Below are 21,019 nucleotides of genomic sequence, written 5' to 3' on the forward strand. Positions count from 1 at the left end.
CCGCCCGCATCGGCAGGCGGACTCTCAACCACTGCGCCACCAGGGAAGCCCTGCTCTTCTGATTTTAGCTGTGCTTTTCATTACACTGTCTTCAGTATTTTTTGGAGTTTCTAACAGGTTTTTTTTTTACAGTTAGACAACTGAGGTCTCAAGGTACAGTGATGCATTGCAAGTTACTGAGTCTAATTAGTACACCCTCCATTTACTGATGATTCACAACGTTTCTTATCGCAGAAGAAGAACACTGGGAGGAATTAAAGGACAAAGTATCAATGTGTACATTTTTAGAAAGAAAAGAAACATTGTAGATGCTTGAATGGAAGGAAGCATCCAAAATTATGGACAGCAGTGTGGAGACTCTGGTGCCCTGTGTGCCCTTGGGACGCTGCCCAGCACCAGCTGTCACAGCCTCTGTTGGCCTGGGCCAGGCCCATTACCTGTCTCTTGCCCTCAAGGACGAAGAGCTCACTGATCTTCTTCTGCTTGTAGACGTCGTTCTTCTCCAGCAGTTTTTTGTGCAGCCAGTCAGGGTGCTTGACACGTGGTACTGGGTTCTTCACCTACATAAAGGTGATATCCATCATTTGTCTGATGCTGTTAGTCTGGGCCAGGCCCAGGTTTCTGTAGCTTTTAGGTCACACTGTGCCCTGTTTCCACCAGTTCTCAACCTCACCTGCTGCAGAGCCGCAGGGATTGTGATGATCTTCTGTATGGCACTTCCCAGTCGCTCGATGTAGTAGTCCCAGTCCAGAATCTGAGCGTGCAGGAAGCCATCAACAACCGGGGTGTACGAGAGAAAAGCAGCAGCAGCGGCATGCTTCGCGTGTCTTACTTAACCCTCTTAGAAATTCTAAGATAAAAGGTGCCATTTCGCAGAGGAGGAAACTGAAGTGGAGAGTGTAAACGACTCTCCCAGGATCAGAGCTGGTAGGGGGCGGAGCCAGCACTAGAACCCTGGGCCAGACCCCAAGCCTTAGTCCATCCAAGAGAACAGTTAAAAGGGCCTCCCCAACATTTAGCTTCTCCAGTTTTGCCCTAAAATGTAACTATTTCCTCATTCATTACATAACAGAAAGGAGGAAATCAAGAGTGAAGTCTCCAGCCAAAAAGGAGACCTGAGTCAGGGATACTCTGCCCTGTCTAGTTTTCCTCCTAAACTTCTGAGAGTAGGAAAAAAACAGCACTCACTGTCCGAATATCAAAGTCTTGAAGGGAAGAACTCTTAAGCCATTTCCGGAGAAAGTGCTTCCTCACCGTGGGCTCTGCCTGGAAAATGGCGAGTGGAATGGCCCTGGGCAAGAAGAGACACAAAACTCACCAATGTGAAAATCTCCCTAAACCCGGCCATAGCACTTATCAAGTACACACATATTCTACATGGAAATAAGTTATTATGACCTACTTTGTAACCTCTGTTTTTACTTATTGTAGTTATTTGTATAAACTATACCTGACGTTCATCACACTTAATAACTAAACGACACTTCATCACATGTAAATACCACGGTTTAATGTACAATCCCCTACCACTGGCCATCTGGTCTGTGTTTGGCCCCTGTTAACAGAGCTATTTATACAAGTGTCCTTACATAAATTATATATTCACGTGCATGTATGTAATTAAACACTTAAAAAACTATTATTCATTGGGTAGAATATTAGAGAGCCCACCTGCTCACCTGAAAATGAAGCCAGTTTTCACATCACTGGCAAAGCAATGGGGCAACTGTCACTAGCCCTCTTTCTCTCACTGGAGGATCTGTTACTGTGAAATGTCACCAAGAAACTTAGAAAGAACACGACCGACACCTGTGCACCCACCACCTAGTCCTATCAAACTGGCCCTGCCATTTTTATTTCATGGATGAAAAAATAAAGATGACGATGAAGTCCCCAGTGCAGCTCTCCTGACCCTCCTCATATAGAAGTAAACACAATATTTTTCTTGGTGTTTATCAATCCCATGCATGCTTTATAGAACTATTTTGTGTACCCATAAAAAAACAAGAGTACTTTCTACGTGTGTAAACTTAAACAGGTGGAAGTACGCTGTATGTGTCGCCCTGCAGTCTGCTTTTCTTGCTCTATCAGTGATGTAACATGTAGCTGTGATTCAATCATCTCAACTCGAAAAGTGCAGCATCAGTCTCCTCGGGGGTGCGAGTAAACTGGAGTCCTGTCCTAAACCTGAAATGGACCTTGTGATGGGGCCCATCATAGCAGACCCTCCAAGACATCCCCACTCCCCTATGCCTGACTGAGAGGGTGCTCTCAGTCTGGTCTCCCAAGAACCCAGATTCTCCGGGCTCCAGGTGGATGGGCTCACCACGCCCTCTCAGGGGTCCCACCAGGGCCCCAGAAAGCCTTCCTGTCATCTGATCTGCAGGGGGTCTGAGGCCCAGTTCCTCCCTTTTCTGAATCCAGACTATCCCTGCACTGTTTTTTTAAAATATTTATTTATTTTTGGCTGCATCAGGTCTTAGTTGCAGCACAGGGGATCTTTCCTTGTGGCGAGCAGGCTCTACAGCGCACGGGCTCAGTAGCTGCGGCGCGCGGGCTTAGTTGCCCCACGGCATGTGGGATCTTAGTTCCTCGACCAGGGATTGAACCCGCGTCCCCTGCACTGGAAGGCGGATTCTTAACCACTGCACCACCAGGGAAATCCCTCCCTGTACTGTTTAAGGAAGCTCATCTCTCTATGGAAGGACAGAGGTTCCACAACAGATGCAGGTTTTCAATGTGAGCATACGAGACCCTTAAGGAATTCCTTCCTTAACACTGGAAACCCTTACCTCTCTGTGACCGGAGACCCCTCAGGCTTCCGGGAGATGATGTAGCGGCAGCTCAGCCCTGCGTCCTTCACCATCTGATCCCCCAGGAACTCAGCCAGGCGCCTGGCCGTGCTGATGGACGTAGACTTCTGCTCCCCATAATCTTCCAGCTTCCGAGACATGGAACGGTTCTCAGAGATCAGCTCGAACAGCTCAGAATCAGGCATGTTAGCTGCCTAGAGAAAGAGGCAGTGGGCAAAACGTCACGCAGAAGGAAGGGAGCACCACCGTGAGGCTACCCGAGACTTTCCTCCAGTTGAAAGTCTGCGTTTCTCTAGCCTGATGAGCTGAAGGCAGCAGTGTAATAGGGCTGTGTCTCATACCAGCATACAGCAACACTTACACCACACACAAAACCGTACATTTTGTTTTATTAAAGTGTGCAGAAAAATATCAAGAAACGTTTATTGAGCTATTAGCACGAAGACTGCAGAAAAAGAGAACAGACAGAGAATTGATTTTTCTCCTAAAAGGAAAAGAAAGATGGGGAAAGGAAGAACCAGGAGGGAGAAGAGGCACGGGCCAGCCTGACAGCAGCTGGACCAACTGAGGAGCCAGCAGCTTCCTTCAGTGATGAGGAGTCCAGGGGGCCTATCTGAGGACAAACAGCTTACAATTTGTTCATTATCACGCTATTTGTTTCCTTCACAGAATTCTGTCACTGGATATAGAAGTTAAGGGGGGATTCTGAGAGGCCCTGGAACTAAGGGAGTCGTGGGATCCCATCAGAATTATTAGCCTTGAGTTCACCTGTCACCTTGCTCACCAAGATCCTCTCTGATTGCAGGACCCTCAGAGCCAGGTGAGGAGGGTGGCCTTACCTTGCTGTACAGCACGTCCAGCCAGTAATCAGCCACCTTGGCAACAGAGCCATACGCCTCCTCTAGGGTGCTGCCCTTAAGGAAGGCCTCGAATACTGAGGACTGGAAGATTTTAATCAGCTGCAGCTCCCCACGGCGTTTGACCTCGAAGCCCTTGAGCTCAGCCAGGGAACCATCCTCGTTGAATACGGCATACCTAGAAACACAGGCAAGCACAGCAGAGGAGAGCCTGGGATGCTGGCTGCTTCTCCTCGCCCTCAGCCTTCCTCCTTCTCTTTCTTACCCTCCCCTCTAGCATCCATCAAGCAGCAAACATCTCTCCATCCTGAGGTTTATGCTTTTCCAAACTAAAAATGACTTAAGGGCCTGCCATCTGTAGAACCAGAATATAACAGGTGGAGAACAGAGTTGGTAGCATCAGCGTCGAGAACAGCTTTCCAAATTGAATCAAAAAGGCCAAAAAACCAGAACTGAGGTCTGTTCCCATCCTGGCTCCCGGTCCACTTCCTGGAGGAGTTGTTAAACCTAGTCTATCCGTTTCCTTTCCTAAAAGCATAAAGTCTGTGGGATTCCTACCTCTTCTTCAGTTTCTTGCCTTCTTCCTTGGAGGCTGGAAGGATCATGGCAAGGTAGGGTCCGTCAACCTCAAAAAAGATGCTGTTCTCTGAGCGGGCGACATAGGTGAGCGAGGAAGGCTCAGCCAGCTCCTGGTACTGCTCATTGGTGAAGCCTTCCTACACAGCAAGAGTGAAGAGGGGCTCAGCCTCACTTGTGATTGTCCAAACCCGGAAACCACCAGCTGCCCTCCAAGGGGTGGACAGATCAGCCAAGCTGGGGCTCTTCCATACAATGGACACCACTTGGCAAGAGAAAGGGATCAAGTTCTGACACTGTCCAGCGTGGATAAAATGAAGTACATCCTGCTTGGTCCAGAAAGTTATAAGCACGTTTCTATTCACAGGACACGCTGGAAAAGGCAAAACTATCACACGAAGGACATGCTGGGGAGCCAGGTTGGGTGTAGGGAGAAGGGCTGACAACAAAGGGGCAGCACCCAGGAGCCTCTGGGCTAGTGGGCTATTCTGTGTCGTGCTGCGGTGGTGGACACACACCTCTATGTGTGAATCAAAACCCATAGAACTGCACCCTGTAAAAAGTGAATTTTACTGTAGGCAAATTAAAAAACATTCAACCAGGATCTAGGGTGACCCCAAGAGAGCCTGCAGACTGGGACAAACGAGCTTAACTTCACTATCGCTGCATGACAGAACCCTGCCAGAGGGCTGGCTTAAGAAACTTTGGCAAACCTTGTGTTGCCTGGGTGGTGTAAGACTAAAGACAAAACACTCGACTGCAGCTGGTGAGCTTACTGCTCACAGACACATGGTTCTGAACCTATTTTACACAAATACTAGGGTTGAACAAATAAATAAATACATTAGGAAAACTAGAAACAAGAGAAAGAAGTTACTAATAAGGAAAAGAGAATAGATTGGAGCCGGATATATCAATACACTCATGTTATATATTTTTAAATATATATGCAGATAAAGAGAGAAATAAATGTACATTCATGTGTGCAGGGTTATTATACACACACACATTTCCTAGCCAATCTGCTGTGAGCAGCAGTGACACCTCAGCACCCCATCTCGGTTTCTAACACCACTCTCCAATAAAAGGAAGCCAGGCTCCTTGGGGAAATGGCTGATTCCAGGGTGGGACAGGGGAAATACAAGATGAGGCTGGAGTGTCTTGTAGTCCCAGGAAGTAAGAAAGTACTCCAAAAAACCCAAACCCAAACCCCAGAACGGGGCATGTCTCAAGGACATGCGGCTGAATATGCAGGGGCCCCAGCGGCCGAAGGGGAACAAGCTGAGTAACAAAACGCGCCAGGACAAAAGTGGGCTGTGGCCCAACACAACAAACGTGCACAAACCCACACTGACCTAATAAACGACTCAATAAAGAGACAAGCAAGGGAATAGGTGGGAGAGAAGGGGGACAGCTCTTCCTTACAGAAGGTTCCAATGAATAATTTTCAAGGAATGAGGGAACTAGAGTCGCCTTGGGCAGAGTGATGCCTGCAGTAACGAGACCACTGCTAGCGCTAAAACCAGGGAGCAAAGGTTCCAAGCGAAACGGCACATCTGCAGAATCTCAAAAGTATCTCCTCCACTGTCTTTACTAATTACAGTGGTGGCTTTGCTATGTGGCCAGACTCTGACACTCCTCCTGGGAGTGTGGACTCACTGACTCACTCCAATAACACGACACTGGGAAGCCAGCAGGCAGCAGGAGTGCAGGTCCCGACACCATGCCCTGACAGAATGCCAACACGGGGCATGTACTCTGGAGTGTTCCTCCAAAAACCCCAAATAACCTCAGTCTAATAACAAACAACAGACAAATTCAAATTAAGGGTCAGTTAGCAAAGCACCTGACCAGTATCGAAGTGTCCTGGTCATAACAGACCGGAGAGACCAAGGGGCTGCCAGGCTGGAGGGGACTAAGGAGACGGGACGCCCAAACGCAGTGCACAAAAAGTGGGGAATCCAAATACAGCTGTAGTTGAGTTACGGTGTGGTGCCAAGGTGACTTCTTAATTCTGACAATTACACTGTGGTTTATAAAAGATCTTACTTAACATTAAGGGAAGGAGGCTGAAGGATATACAGGAATTCTCTATTTTTGCAAATTTTCTATAAGCCTGGGTATTACGCTGAAGGCGAATATAGACTCAGGTAACTTTTGAGCATAGCATTTTCTGGACAGATGCTCAGGCTAGAGAAAAACAATCTGAAGGTTGGAGATGGGGTGGCCTCAAGTCAGGAAGGGGAGCATGTCAGTGTGACAGCCAGCCCAGCCCCCTTTCCCAAATCCCCGTCAGAGCGGTGGCACGAGAAAGCCAAGCCCAGACGGTAGCCCCTCATTGGAGACGCAGGCTCACCTTGACCATGATGTTTAACATAGCCCCAGGGTAGGAGATGGTCACCTTGGGCTTTTTCACACTGGTCGTCTTGATGACAAAGTTTTCCGGGAAGCTGTTGGGCAGGACACACCATATTCCATCTGTGTCCAGCTCTAAGGGCCTCCTTCAGGGAAACAGAGAAATGAGACCACATGGATGGTGGACATAGACGCCTACAGAGCAAGAACCCCCTGTCAAGTCCTGACGGTGGACAAGGCTCTCCCTGGTCGTGAACCCACAGAAAGAAACACCTGCCCATCTCCAGCTCTATCTTCACCAACCTGTCCCTTCTCTCCCCCAGCCATCTGGCCTCCCCACCAGGCCGTGCCCCACCCAGCCTCAGCAGCTGACCAAGTGCAGTACTCACCCGATCTGCTCAATCAGCTCCCGTGCCTGGGTGATAATGTTGGCCCCCGTGAAGCAGACGATGCCAGCCATCTCCATGGAGTACCAGCGGGCCCTGGGAGGGACAGTCACAGCAGGGGGGTGGGAGGGGCTCCCTCTAGAGGGTCGTTAAGAGTTGGGGCTGGGAGGAGGGGACATGTGAAGCAGGGAAGAACTAAGGCGGAATTTAGCTCTGTGCTGAGGACACTCCTCTGTTCCTACTTCAAGGTGCAGGGCTCCGCTCAGGAAAGTTCTGGAAGGATGCAGCATGTTGCCACTGCAACAGCTCACAACCTCAGCTCAGCAGGACTCTCAATACCAGCCAGATGGCCGTGTGTCCCTGAGTCCCCTCCCACTCTCCCCAGTACCATCTCATGCCACCTCCATTTTCCCAAAGCCCACTCTCATCCCCTGATTTCTCAGGGAAAACACCAGCCCACCTGGCTCAGTGTTCACACCAGGTCTCAGAGGTGTCAAGCGACCTGAGGCCAGGCCCTCCTGCCCCAGGGAACTCTGCTCCGGTTCTAGCCCTGCTCTTAGCCCCTCCCTCTCTGCCATTAAAAAGCAGCAACAGAGAATCAAGGCCTCTCCCTCTCAGACCAGTCCCTGGCCCCATCACCACCTTTCCCCTTCTCCAGGCCGCCATGCCGACCCTCCCAGTCTCCAACCACAGGGGCTAGGCCTCACCTTCGATCACCTGCTCTCCCGAGGCCCCAACCCACCTGGTTGTCAGTCCAATGGACACAGGCCCCACCTTGCCTCATCTCCCTTTGGCCTCCGACCCCGGGCACAGTCTCCATGGGGCTTTAGGACACCCGCCCCTGGCTTTCTCGACTTCTCAGAAGGCTTTATTTACACCCTTCACTAGTCGTATGCCAGAAACTACCACACTGCTGTCTGCAGCCCAGGATGCTCAGAAGAACATGCCCAGCAGTACTGACCCCCCTGATGCCCAGGACCCTCTGAGCCAGTGTGACCTCCACCCCTACCCAACCTGCTCTGCCACATTCCTTGAACTGGGGCCCTGCCTCTCCCCTCTCACTCATGCCCATGGGCCCCACACATCTCAGCTCCCTTCGTCCGCTAGCCCCACGGGCCCCACCAGGCACCCGGGCAGGAGCCTACCCCTTGCGCATGACGTAGCCGTAGAAGGAGTTGAGGATGCACTTGTGGGCCAGCTGCAGGGAGTCGTACAGGACCTCCATGTTCCTGCAGCGCTTTGCTTCCGCTGCCTCTCCCACCTCCACCGCCGCAGAGAGCTTCTTTCTCCACACCTGAGACCCACACAGAGAGCTTCTTTCTCCACACCTGAGACCCGCACATGCTGATCACCCCCCACTCTTCCAGCTCACATTCTCTGGGCCAGTGGCCCAAGGTTTACTATGTTGCAAACTTCCAGTCTATAGGAAACTTGAAAAAAAGTAGAGTGAAGACCATATGCAAGAGGGGCCACCGTTGATATTTTGTGCCGTATTTCCTTTATTCCATTCCCTCTCTCTTTCTCTTTCTCTCTCTCTCTCTCTCTCTCTCTCTCTCTCTCTCTCTCTCTCTCTCTCGGCACAAACAATGGAAAGATGTAGCTCTCATGACCGGAGCCCCCTAAATACCCAAGCATACAGTTTCCAGGAACAAGCACACTCTCCTGCGTAACCTCAATGCTATTATCACACCCGAGAAACGTAACACGGAAACGACGTCAACTTGTCCCTCACAGGGTCGGCACGCTTGGTTCTCACCAATCCGGAATCACCTTCGGTCTAGAACTGCCCCATGTAAAACAGATATCCTGAAAGGAGTGCTGAACACAAAGGAATATATCGATATTACATTTTTACTTTTTGTGAGACTACGGCCTAGGAGAAAATACTCTATGACAGCAATAACTTACTTGGACACCTCAGACTTGGGGCAACTTCAGCCTCCTGGGACAGAACCCAGAACCCGGCAGCTACCTGGAGAAGAGGATGAAATCCACGCCTGAAGACCAGTGACAGAGGCAGGGGTTTCACTCCACTAGAGGCCCAGGGGCTCCCAGTCCAAGTCCTGTTATTCCATTTACTCTCTTATTAATAGACTGGACAAGCTGAATGACAGGGTCTCTCAAACTACGTAACTCACAAACCACTGACTGAAAGTGCACGTCATTAGAGGCAACATCTTAGAATAACAATTTACCCCTTAGCCAATACTTATGAACACACAACTGTTTACCAGACACTAGACCAAGCGGTGGAAGATGGACACCACAACGCTAACCAGGACCATGTGCTACTGTAACTGGTTGCAAAGGAAATGTTCTCGTCACTGTCGTGGTGGTTACACAGTTGTATGCGTTTGTCAAAATCCATAGAACTGCCCACCTGAAAGGGTCAGATTTATCCCACGTCAATGTTACCTCAATAAACTCAATAAAGTAGACACAGCCACTAGGGAGGGTGACAGACATGGACGCCCGGGGGCGTATGAACTCACTTCCTGCCTGAGCAGCATTTCTTTCCATTTGCTAGGCTACATGCTGTCACAGCGGTCAAACACCGGACATTCTCCTTCCATCCCAGAACATTTCACCTTTACTCCCCCAGCTGATACCTTTTCAGTACCTAGAAGAGTGTCGGGCACATAACAGGCACTCAGTAAACGTGCTGAGTGAATGAAATGCTTTCCAGGATTTGTATCACACGGGAAGACGTCAGGCTGTTAGTGCTGAGGGGGTGGGGAGGGGGTACGCAGGACCCCAGGAACGCCCGGTGCCAGCCGGGGTCGGGGTGGGAGGCTCAACACGGTGACACCTGGCCCTCGTGTCAACACAGGCTGTACCTCCCAGGATGCTGAGCCTCAAAGAGGCCGACGGACAGCTCAGCTCCCCCAGCTCAGCCCCAGCAGCTGTGAGGCTGGCGTTTGGCAGCTTAGCTCCCCCTGCTCCATTGAAATGAAGCGAGTCTCAGCTAACAGGAAGTGTGGGGGGCCAGCGACACGGCACTGCCAGCTTCCGTGATGCGAATGGCCGTCCTGAGGTACCCTAGGACAAGGAGCCAGGCCCATCTGTGTCTTATTAACTAGGGAAACAAGAGCTACTCAGGAGGTCCCTAGTAAGAGCAACTGATAAAGAAATGCAAAGAAGGCCATAAATATTTCAGCAAATTCCCCATCCAATGTGAGAATTCTTTTAAAGGTCTGGTATTTAAAGAACAAAAAAAAATTAAGATATTTATTCAGTGCCTACTATGTGCCAGGTAATATGTTAGACTCTAAAGAACAAGACAGTCGCTACACTTTCGGCACTCTGATGAAGCAGACAGATGAACAAGTAACTCAATAGTTTAATTAAAATAAAGTGAGAAGGTATGGTGGTTCCTCAAAAGATTAAAAATACAATTACCAGGACTTCCTCGTGGTCCAGTAGTTAAGACTCCGCACTCCCAACGCAGGGGGCCCAGGTTCGATCCCTGGTCAGGGAACTAGATCCCACACACATGCCACAACTAAGGAGCCAGCGAGCCTCAATTAAGACCCAGCACAACCAAATAAATTAATTAAAAATTTAAAAGTAGGGCTTCCCTGGTGGCACAGTAGTTGAGAATCTGCCTGCCAACGCAAGGGACATGGGTTTGAGCCCTGGTCTGGGAAGATCCCACATGCCGCGGAGCAACTGGGCCCGTGAGCCACAACTACTGAGCCTGTGCATCTGGAGCCTGTGCTCTGCAAAAAGAGAGGCCGCGATAGTGAGAGGGCCGTGCACCGTGATGAAGAGTGGCCCCAACTCGCCACAACTAGAGAAAGCCCTCGCACAGAAACGAAGACCCAACACAGCCCAAAATAATAAATAAATTAATTTAAAAAAAGAAAAAAGAGCTCTGAAACTCTTATTAAATATTAAATAAAAACTTTTAAGTAAAATAAAATTTTTCTCCTTTAAGAAAAAAAATACAATTACCATGCGATTCAGCAATTCCACTTCCGGGTATATACCCAAAAGAACTGCAAGCAGGATCTCAAAGAGATGCCTGTACACCATGGGTGAATAATTCACAGCAGAAATATTCACACTACCCAAAACATGGAAGCAACCCAACTGTCCACCGATGGATGACTGGATAAACAAAATGTGTTATGTCCATACAATGGAATATTATTCAGCCTTAAAAAGGAAATTCTGACATAAGCTACAACATGAATGAACCTTGACAACATTAGGCTAAGAGAAATAACCTAGTCACAGAAGGACAAATCCTGTGGGACTCCACTTATTTGAGGTCCCTAGAGTGACCAAGGTCCACAGAAGGTACAGAGTGGAGGGTTACTATTAAGGTAGAACAGTTTCATTTCTGCAAGATGAAGAGTTCTGAAGAGGGATGGTGGTGATACCTGCACAACAATGTGCATTTGCTTAATGCCACCAAACTGTACCCTTAAAAATGTTAGATTTCATGTTGTGTATATTTTATCATAATAAAAAACTAAAAAAAGTTAAAAATGATAATAATAAAGCACAATGATGACAGTCTATCAAGGCAGGGTGTGAAGACTCACTGAGTCTAGCAGTGAAGGAAGGTCTCTCAGAAAAAAATGATTTGCTTAAATAGAACACAATTACTTGTTGATATTACAACTGAGGTATTGCTATGTATTTCTATGTATTTCCCTTAATCCTACTGGATCAAACATGTCAGTAAAAACACCCCCCTCACTCCTCCTGGTCAGAGGTTGGCAAAGTAAAGGGCCACATGGTGTGTACTGTACACATGGAGGCCTCAGTTTCTGCTGCGGGCAAATGCAGCTCAGTTCCAATAAAACTTTATTTATAAAAATGGCTGGCCCAGCCACAGTTTGCTGACCCACTGCTCTAGATAATTACTTTAAAAGCAATCATTCAGAATAGCTGTGAGGCCCCAGGCCCTTAATTCTTCAAAGTTAAGAACAACTGCACATTTATTGTCTGAATGCAGGTACCAGCCCAGAGGTGGGGAGTAACACATCCAGACAGCGCCAAGCAAGGATTTTCACCTCAGAAACTAGACTCTGTTCCGACCTCACAAAGGTCAGGCTCACCTTGTGGAGACCTTTGAACTCGTAGCGCCTGTCCCGAAAGGCACGCACCGTGTCCACATAGAAGGAGTTCTCCCGCTGGCAGATGGTGGTAAGACGTTCTTCCACCTTGGTCACGTGGATTTTCTTGTATGCCTTCCGGCAGTAATCTGAGGCACAATTGAGAGTGGGGGGCATGTGAGACTCCACACAGCAGACAGGCCTCCTGGACACAGCCAAGAAAGCTAGGCAATGGATGCCAACAAAGGTGGCTTTTTAGGTTAATGCAAAGGAGCAGAAAACTCAGAAAGACATGTGCTAGTGAAGCATATCAAAGAACCGGCAGCCCCGTATGAACAGACCAAACACATGAAGCCCACAGGGAGGGTCTGGCAGCTGAACATGCACCAAAGGATAAATGACAAGAAGAAGCCCATAGGAAGAACTAGTCCCCAGCGGTCTCATCGAGTTCAACAACTGGTTCGACTGACCTCAAGCGGTGACACACCAACACAGCCCAACGAAGACTCAAGTCAGAGAAAACGCAGTCTGTGGAGATGCGCGCTGTCCCAACTGCTCACCTGCCAGCCTCCGCTTCTCGTATTTAGCCTGCTCCTCGCGGGACAGCTCGTGAAAGGCCCGGGCTGGGCCCTCTGGGGTCAAGGGAGGGAACTTCTCTGACTCCAGCTGGTGCTGGATCCGATGATACTCGCTGCGACTGGCTGGCACTGGGAGGGGTGATGGGAAGAGAGTGTGTGATAGAGACCCAGCCCCTGCTGGGCTCCCTGCTGAGCAGCACTACCCAGGGCAGACACTCACTGAACTCGCCCCTCCACTGCCAGGCCATCTTCCTCTGGCAGTTTGCTCCAGGCTTGTTGAAGTCACAGGCAGCACAGGTGGCCTCATCCACCATGGCAGAGGGCTGTGAGGGGACAGGAAGGGAGCAATTAGGGTTTGGGCAAAAGAGCTTGATTCTGATGTGAGAATCTCTCTCACCTGCAGGCGGTTCGTCAAGATGATGTTGGGGTACATGGCCCCCACGTCCAGGTGGTAGATAAGGGGACACTCAATTCGGTTAGGAACATCTTTCAGGGAGGTGAGCTTGGCCTTAATCTGATCACACACCTACAGAGAAAGGGGAAACAAGTGGAGGCTGGCGACCAAGACGAAAACTTGGAGACTGTACAGAGTGACAGAGAAAGCACCATGGGTTGCAGACGGACGACAGATAACAGGCACCAACACCAGGCCCTGGAGGTGCAGGTGACTTGCAAGAAAAGACAGGACAGCAACACGGGAAGCAGCAGCCTCCACCCCAAAGAACTCTGGGGTTCGGGAGAAAAGTGCGGAGTCTGTGGCCTCACATGGCACGGCCCATCTGCTAGCAAGTAGGGGACCCAGCTAGATTATCAAGAGCCACACTTCCTGGGTGCCCCGAGTGCCCCCATGGTGCAGGTGTGTGACACAACATCAACATCCCAGCAATCCCTCATCTGATGGATGAGAAGTTTCAAGAGGTTAGTATGGGCTCAAGAACGGGCCCCTTTAGACCAAACACCTGCTCTGAACTGTGATGCTAGACTGTTTCCAGCATTACTTTATAAACCAATAAATCAGATTCTGTTTCCAGCCAAGGCTATCAGCCTAAAAACCCTCCTAATGCCAAACACCTAGAAATCCTAAATGAAATGTGAAAACTATCCCTGTAAATGCAGTTCTGAGCTTCTAAGTCATCCCCAGAGAACAGAAGTGATGAGCAGACTCAAAACCAGAGCAGTGAGTTGACTCAATGGGTGCCTGGCAGGGCCGGGCCCTGTGTTGGGGTCCCCAAGACCATCCCCAGGTTTGGTGACTCACAGGGAAAAGACACAGAGCTCAATCAGCAAAGGAAAAAGGCACTTGGGGAAGAGTCCAGGCTCAAGCTTGGATGAGCTGAATTCTTCCAGCATCAAAAGCCATGACAACACATGAGAAGCGCTGTCTCCCAGAGAAGCTCGTGGAGATCCACTGCCCAGGGTTCTTACTGGGGGCCGTTCACGTAGGCAGCTCTGCCTGCATGGACCAAAACCTGGACTCCCAGAAGGAAAGCAGGTGCTCAGCACAGACCACCTTGTTTGCACAAGCAACCTGAGCTTCCGTGAGGCCTTCCTATCAGAGAGAAGTGAGAAACCTGCTGGAACCCGAGTTCCCAGACGCCGAGGGCAGCCGTGCAGCAGGCCTTTCCGAGGTCAGCGGCCTCAGGCCTGTGCTGTGAGCTCTTTCCTTCACACTTCTCATGCCTCCTCAGGGAGGGGCAGGCTACACACAACAGGGAGACAAAACACAGAGCCCCAAATAAAGGCAAGACTCTCAAAGGCCACCTCCATAAAAGAATAAACTAGAACAAGCCTGCTCACCAAAACCATGTGCATTCTGGGTTCTGGGCAAAGAAAGCATCTTCCCTGAGCATCTGTCATCATGGGTGCTAAGAGGTCTGTGATTTGCATTAAACTCTCCACTAAGACTGAGACCCTCCAGCCAAGGAACCAGATAAGAAGGGACATCAGGCCTGTGTCACTTTTGTGGAACCAGGAAGAAACTGTAAAATTACCTGACAGTCCTCCTACTGAAGAGGAATTCACATTCCAAAACTGCTGAGCATGGGGAAAAAACACCCACCGTGACTGAGAGCAGACACAGTGGGAGGAGACCCCTGAGAACGTCAGAGAAGTAACCTCCTGGAGTAAACATGCTAAAATGAGGCTAATTAAAGACAATAAAGACCAAAAATCTAAAACACAGGAAGAGAAACAACAAAGATCTAGTGTATAGCACAGGGAATTATATTCAATACCCTGTAATAACCTATAATTGAAAAGAATATGAAAAAAAAATATATATATAGGGAATTCCCTGGCGGTCCAGTGGTAAGGACTCTGCACCTCTACTGCAGGGGCACAGGTTCAATCCCTGGTTGGGGAACTAAGATCCTGCAAGCCACACGGCACAGGCAAAAAAAAAAAAAAAAAAATATATATATATATATATATATATGCATATGTATGTACATATGTATGCGTATATATATATGGATATATATATAAAACTGAATCACACTGTTGTACACCTGAAACATATATCACTATACTTCAAAAAAAATTAAAATTAGAAATAAAACACAGCAAGAGAAAAAGTCCACTTTAAAGAAATAAAGCACATTTGAAAAAGAACCAATAGAGCTTCTAGAAATAAAAATATTGTCTTAAAAAACAAAAACAGTCACTGAAACTATAAAAGGTTAAACAGGCTCTGATAGCCATGAATTTTTGTTTTATTTTTATTCACTCCCCAAATGTAACATCTAGTTAAACCAGAACATTAGGTATGTACTTATTTGATCCAAAATGTATATGCAGCACTAAAATTTGAGAACTACTCTATTTAGGAGTTATCTAATACTCATCAGATAACTTAACTGAATACACTGGCATTCTTAGACAAGCTGGCTAAAAAAAAACCTTTAGATCTGGGGTCGGCAAACCTCTGTGAAGGGCCAGATAATAAATACTTCAGGTTTTGTGGCCACAGTCTATCACATTTTTTTTTACAACATTTAAAAAATATGAAAACCATTCTTAGCTTGCTGACTGCACAAAAACAGGCCTTACGGGCTATAGTTTGCCAGTCTCTAGACATTCAAGTATAAACTGGAAAGCATCTAAATTATGCAAAAATTAACCAGAAGAAAAACATCAATCAGAAGGGTAGCCATCTATTATGAAATACATTAACTTTGGTAAAGTCACATTAGAAAATCACTTGAATGCAAAATTGCCCTTAGTATTAAAAAAATCCCTCAAAACCCTCCAAGGAGTCAAACTCAAACTAGTAAGGAAAAAATGACTAAAAGGAACATCTATCAAGTAGAACAGGAAATACCAGAAACGTAATACTTATTGTTTCTAACTGAATCTCAGGCAAATGAGCCATTTGGAGAACAATCCCCCATCCACCTCTGTGCTAAGGCAAGCTCTGAAATGCTGCTCTGGAGGGAAGATGAAGACGACTCAAATAAGGGGCGGAAGGCTGGGATGACAGGGGATGACACCTGGACAGGTCAGACGTCACTGTGAGCCCCCAGCTGACACCTCCCACAAGCTGTCATCATACCACTGCCCGGATGATCACTCAGGAACGAAAAGGTGAACCTGCTGCCCTTCCCCTAAAGACCCTGGGCCACCCTATAGAGAAGTTTCAGGGATTTTGGAGACAGCTACTAAGACGTACTACCTGTCACCTAGAAAGAGTTCACATCCAGATTCACTAAGGTGTCTGGAGTCCCTCCAGTAAGCATACCTTAAGCCTCACTCCTCACTCACTTCATTGGTTCTTGGACGTGAAAGTAGTATCTTTTGGGAACTCCCTGGAGGTCCAGTGGTTAGGACCCAGTGCTCTCACTGCCAGGGGCCTGGGTTTGACCCCTGCTCGTCTGGGAACTAAGATCCCTCCTGCTGCGCCCACCCCCACACCAGCCCCTCAAAAAAGAAAGTAGTAACTTCGTTCAAGTTTTTCTTTAACTCCTATTTGTTATTCAGCCTAGACTCTCTTCTTCTCAAGTTGGTTCACAGAGAGTTCCCAAAATACACGATAGCTGCAGCTGACAAGAGCTGCACAGCACTTCATAGTTTGCAGAGCATGTGCACACGTTCTTGTGTGAATTTTGCCTGGTGAATCTGTTATAAGGCGTTTCTTGAAATCAATCCTAGAACTGCTAAGAACTGCAAAGTACTAAAGTAGCTGAATATGTTAAAGTGTTGAGCAGGACCTGACAGAGACCCAAGATGTGCCGCATCCAAAGGAATAGGACAGCAAAGTGGGAGGTGCCTGGGGCCTCCAGTCATGTGACACACACTGCATATGGTGTTTTCTAACCATTATGTGATGGACTTTACAGTCACTATATTCTGCCCTGTAATCTGTAGGAACTCCTACCATCATTTTTTAAAGTCTCTTGACAATAAAAAGTAAAAATCCTCCAATGGCTCCTCATTGCCTACAGAATACAGTTCAGGTAAACTGGCACGAAACCCTTCACTTGCCTTCCTCTCTCCCACATCACACCACATTGTCCCGAAAGCCTTCACCATCTCTGTGAAATTCTCCCACCTCACTAAATCGAGTCACACACTGTGAGCACCGCGCTCTCCTGTCCTAACTAGACCAGACCAGGCCCCGTGTCCTTTGTCTCGGCGCCCAAGCGCCACCACACAATAGGTGTACAATAAATATGCCGATGAAAGAAGCCAAGGTGCAAGGCGAGGCGTGTAAGCAGACTGTCCCCCCTCCAGCCCCCCGCACGTTACCTCTTGGAAGTTGGTGACCTGCTCCATGGGCACCTTCTCCTCTTCCTCGATGGCGTGACGCATGGTCTTCTCCACCCGCTGCAGCAGGAAGTCAAAGGCAGCAGGATTCTAACACAAACAACCAAGAGAGAACATGAGTAAGAGAGGAAAATGCCCTCGCACCAAGTAACCTGCTTCAGGTGGGACGCTACAAAGAGAATGCTCCAGAAGGAGCCAAGTGCTTGCCCTACAGCACCCTCAAGTGCAGGCCAGACAAAGGACGGCTGGCGAGGGGCCCACGGGGCGAGGGCTTTATTTCAGCCCTTGTGCGCTGGGTCCCTCCTGGGTCCACCCACAGCACTGGCAGGAAGAGGCCCAGCTTCAGGAGCCTCAGGAGGGGCGCACCATCCGGAACCGGCAGGGGATATCGCTGCGGAACACGCCCGACTCCAGGGCTTCCACATGGCCACCCACGTAGGTCTCAGCATCCAGCACGTGGCCATCATCTGTCAGCTTGCTGAACTCTGGCTCCTGCTTGTTGGGGAAGATGATGTTGGCGTGGAAGGCCTGTACCATCAGCAAGGCCTCACACAGCGTCCCGGAGCCCTTCCGCAGCACCTACGGGGGAAATGCCAGGCTTTCAGCCAAACACCAAAATCCAACGGCTGCATCCGCATCAGCTGCCTGGGACCACCCCTGGCAGGCAGCAGGCCAGGAGAGGCACTGACCTCATCGGGCTCCATGGGGATAATGGTGCACAGGGCGAATATAAAGGGGTGGACGTACTTCATGTACAGGTAGTATGTGGCCACTGCGTCTGACACCGAGTAGGTGGCCAGCGTCTAAGGACAGAATATCAGAGAGTTAGGTCAATGAGGCGCCCAGCAGGCCACCACCGCCAGCCAAAGGGCAACTCAGCGAGGCAGGGCACGTGCCTGGGGCTGCTCAGTGGCCATCCGGCACATGTCCTCGGGGTCCAGTTCCACGGGGTCATAGCCCAGCTTGGCTTTGGCAGCTGCTTTGAGGCTGTGGCTGCCCACGGGAAGGTAACTGTCCCTCTTCACCCACCTGGGAATGAGAAAGAGAGCGAAAGCCAGAGATGATTCTGAGACGAAGCCCAGGAACCTGTGAGAGGCTGCAAAGCTGGACACACTGCAGGAAGATGCAGGGTCCTGATGGGTACCCAAAGATCTCCAAGGTGTCATGTGGTGCAGGCCCCTTGTGAAAAGCTTTCACCCGGATCCAGTCACTTTCACAGACAAACCCACAAACAAGGAGATGCCAGAGCCAGTCCTTCCAGCCCCACGGCGTTCCTCTCAGCCTCACAGAGAAACACAAAGGTGGGCAGGCAGGAACCTGCGCCCTCTGACCTTCTGGATCCCTCCACAGCTTGTTCCCTCTACTCTGCCCAGCTCTGCCCGCCCCTCACACCCTGTTGTCAAACTCTCCTCATCCTCTTGCACCATCTCTTTAGCACAGAAACACTCCAGGCCACCTCGTGCCCATCTCCACCTCTTCCCCATGACACACACCGTTGTATCTCTAGGACCCACGTCTTCTTACTGGCAGCATCCAATCTCACCTTCCTTGGCCTCTCTGCCCTGTGGGCCATCCTCTCCCTCAGAAATGCCCCGCTGGGGCCTCCATGGGTCTGCTGCCTCCACGGAGGGTGCCTGCTTTTTACTTCTCTTCTTGAGAATCTATCAACTATCACTTTTTTTTTTTTTTTTTTTTTCCCTATGATGCCATCTTAACATAAAAGATGGTCACTTCTTTGAGGTTAGTTTAAGATCTCTGTCTCAGCACAGATTCTTATTTACTTATTTATTTATTTAAATTGAAGTATAGTTGATTTACAATGTTGTGTTAGTATCTGGTGTACAGCAAAGTGATTCAGTTACATATATATATATTCAGTTACATATATATACACATACATATATATGTATTCTTTTTCATATTCTTTTCCATTATGGTTTATTACAGGATATTGAATATAGTTCCCTGTGCTATACAATAGGACCTGTTGTTTATCCATCCTACATATAATAGTTTACATATGCTAATCCCAAGCTCCCAATCCATCCCTCCCCTCCCTGCCCCCACCTTGGCAACCATAAGTCTGTTCTCTATGTCTGTGAGTCTGCTTCTGTTTCATAGATAAGTTCATTTGTGTCATATTTTAGATTCCACATATAAGTGAGGTCATATGGTATTTGTCTTTCTCTTTCTGACTTACCTTGCTTAGTATGATAATTTCTAGGTCCATCCATGTTTCTGCAAATGGCGTTATTTCTTTTTTTTTTCACCACTCTCTTTTTTTTTTTTTTTTTTTACCACATCATGGTGCCCCATAGTCTCCAGGCCCTCCATGCGGGTAGGGCTCCCAGGCCTGCTTTTACTTGGAACCCGAGCTCTGTTCTATTCCCCCATGAGCCCACCCCAAGCCCTGAGAAACAGAGTTCCCCATGCCTCCTGCACCTGTCCCCAAATCTATAGATCCCCAAGTCCTCGGCTCTCAAATATCTCTAGTCCAGCCCTCTTCACTCCTGTGCACGTTATGACCCGGCCTGCCCCTTCAATCCACACGCCATAACACCAGGGCTAAGGTCCCCATGACCACCAAGATAAAACCCCCTCCCCACCAGGCACAGAAAGCCCACGAGACCTCCTTCCACTCCAGCCTTGCCTCTCAGCACTCTGGGCCACCTTGCACACTTGTCCTCAGCCTGGACACCCCAGCCTGCCTGGACATGATGTACGGGCCTGACTACCACATCCCAACCTCGTGTGGGAAGCCAAGGCCCCTCCACGAGCTCCCACAGCACCGGGCCTCACTCTACCAGGTCTTTCTTTCTGGTCTGGTTTCCACACCCTGAGGACCAGTGCTCAGCATGTGTTTGCTGACTGAATGAAGGATGAACAAATGATGAAAGACACATCCCGGGACCTGGGCAGAGCCGGCGGCCACTGTTCTCTCACATGACGGGAGCTACTTCTCGTGGGCAGGACCAGCGTGTGCGAGAAGGGAACCTTAGGCCTCACTCACAGGAAGCCCTCGTGAGACACCGTGACCAGCCGCCAGGTGAGCTGTGGGGCCTACCTGAGACAGTCCATGTGGATGCACTGGGGTGCTTTGTACTCCCCCTGGCTGTCCTTCTGGAACCCAACCTCCTGGTACATGCTCAGTCCATGGACCGCTGCTCTGGCCTCCACAAATGGCCTAATGACGAGAGGATGGAAAAGCACGTGGGGCAGTGAGTCTCTAATTCCTAAGAGACTGGGAAGACTGCCCCCAGGGGACGCTTCACGCGAGCTCCTCTCAATCGCAGTGCGGAGCCCACCCGCGCCACCCAGCGGTGCTCCGCCCCCCCCCCCCCCCCCCCGCCAGTCAAAAAAGTCCCCATTATAGGTGACCATGATGTTGGGTTTGGTCTCCTGGATGTGTTCAAACCATCTTTGGATTAGATGAACCTGAATTCAACAAATCTTAGCAGTCAGAGGGTTGCTTTTACTCTCCTTCAAGCGATTTCCAGGCAGCTCTCCAAAGCTGAGGAGCAGCAACCTCATGTGAGCCTGTTATTTCTAACCCAACGAGGCCTCCAGGTGAACGAGGACCAGCCACTGGGGACTGAGTCCAGCTGCTGCTATGATTAGAGGAATGCC

The 21,019-nt window shown here is 49.2% G+C and overlaps 1 protein-coding gene across 1 annotated transcript in view; it reads right to left on the bottom strand.

The window, feature by feature from the left end:
- The window catches only part of POLE (DNA polymerase epsilon, catalytic subunit), a 55,758-nt gene that overhangs the window by 23,121 nt on the left and 11,618 nt on the right, over positions 1 to 21,019 (bottom strand). The window contains exons 11-29 of the mRNA XM_007456676.1: positions 20,742 to 20,827; positions 20,457 to 20,576; positions 18,289 to 18,421; positions 18,082 to 18,195; positions 17,759 to 17,971; positions 17,375 to 17,482; positions 13,029 to 13,157; positions 12,852 to 12,954; positions 12,614 to 12,760; positions 12,057 to 12,202; positions 8,133 to 8,281; positions 6,991 to 7,083; positions 6,603 to 6,747; positions 4,229 to 4,386; positions 3,653 to 3,848; positions 2,793 to 3,007; positions 1,189 to 1,291; positions 674 to 754; positions 438 to 560 (exon numbers count right to left, since the gene is read on the bottom strand). Of these exons, the coding sequence (XP_007456738.1) occupies positions 438 to 560; positions 674 to 754; positions 1,189 to 1,291; positions 2,793 to 3,007; positions 3,653 to 3,848; positions 4,229 to 4,386; positions 6,603 to 6,747; positions 6,991 to 7,083; positions 8,133 to 8,281; positions 12,057 to 12,202; positions 12,614 to 12,760; positions 12,852 to 12,954; positions 13,029 to 13,157; positions 17,375 to 17,482; positions 17,759 to 17,971; positions 18,082 to 18,195; positions 18,289 to 18,421; positions 20,457 to 20,576; positions 20,742 to 20,827 (2,562 nt within the window). The remainder of the gene's footprint in view (positions 1 to 437; positions 561 to 673; positions 755 to 1,188; positions 1,292 to 2,792; positions 3,008 to 3,652; positions 3,849 to 4,228; positions 4,387 to 6,602; positions 6,748 to 6,990; positions 7,084 to 8,132; positions 8,282 to 12,056; positions 12,203 to 12,613; positions 12,761 to 12,851; positions 12,955 to 13,028; positions 13,158 to 17,374; positions 17,483 to 17,758; positions 17,972 to 18,081; positions 18,196 to 18,288; positions 18,422 to 20,456; positions 20,577 to 20,741; positions 20,828 to 21,019) is intronic.

This window comes from Lipotes vexillifer, unplaced genomic scaffold (assembly GCF_000442215.2).
Source record: "Lipotes vexillifer unplaced genomic scaffold, Lipotes_vexillifer_v1.1 scaffold1529, whole genome shotgun sequence".
Classification (NCBI taxonomy): Eukaryota; Metazoa; Chordata; class Mammalia; order Artiodactyla; family Lipotidae; genus Lipotes; species Lipotes vexillifer.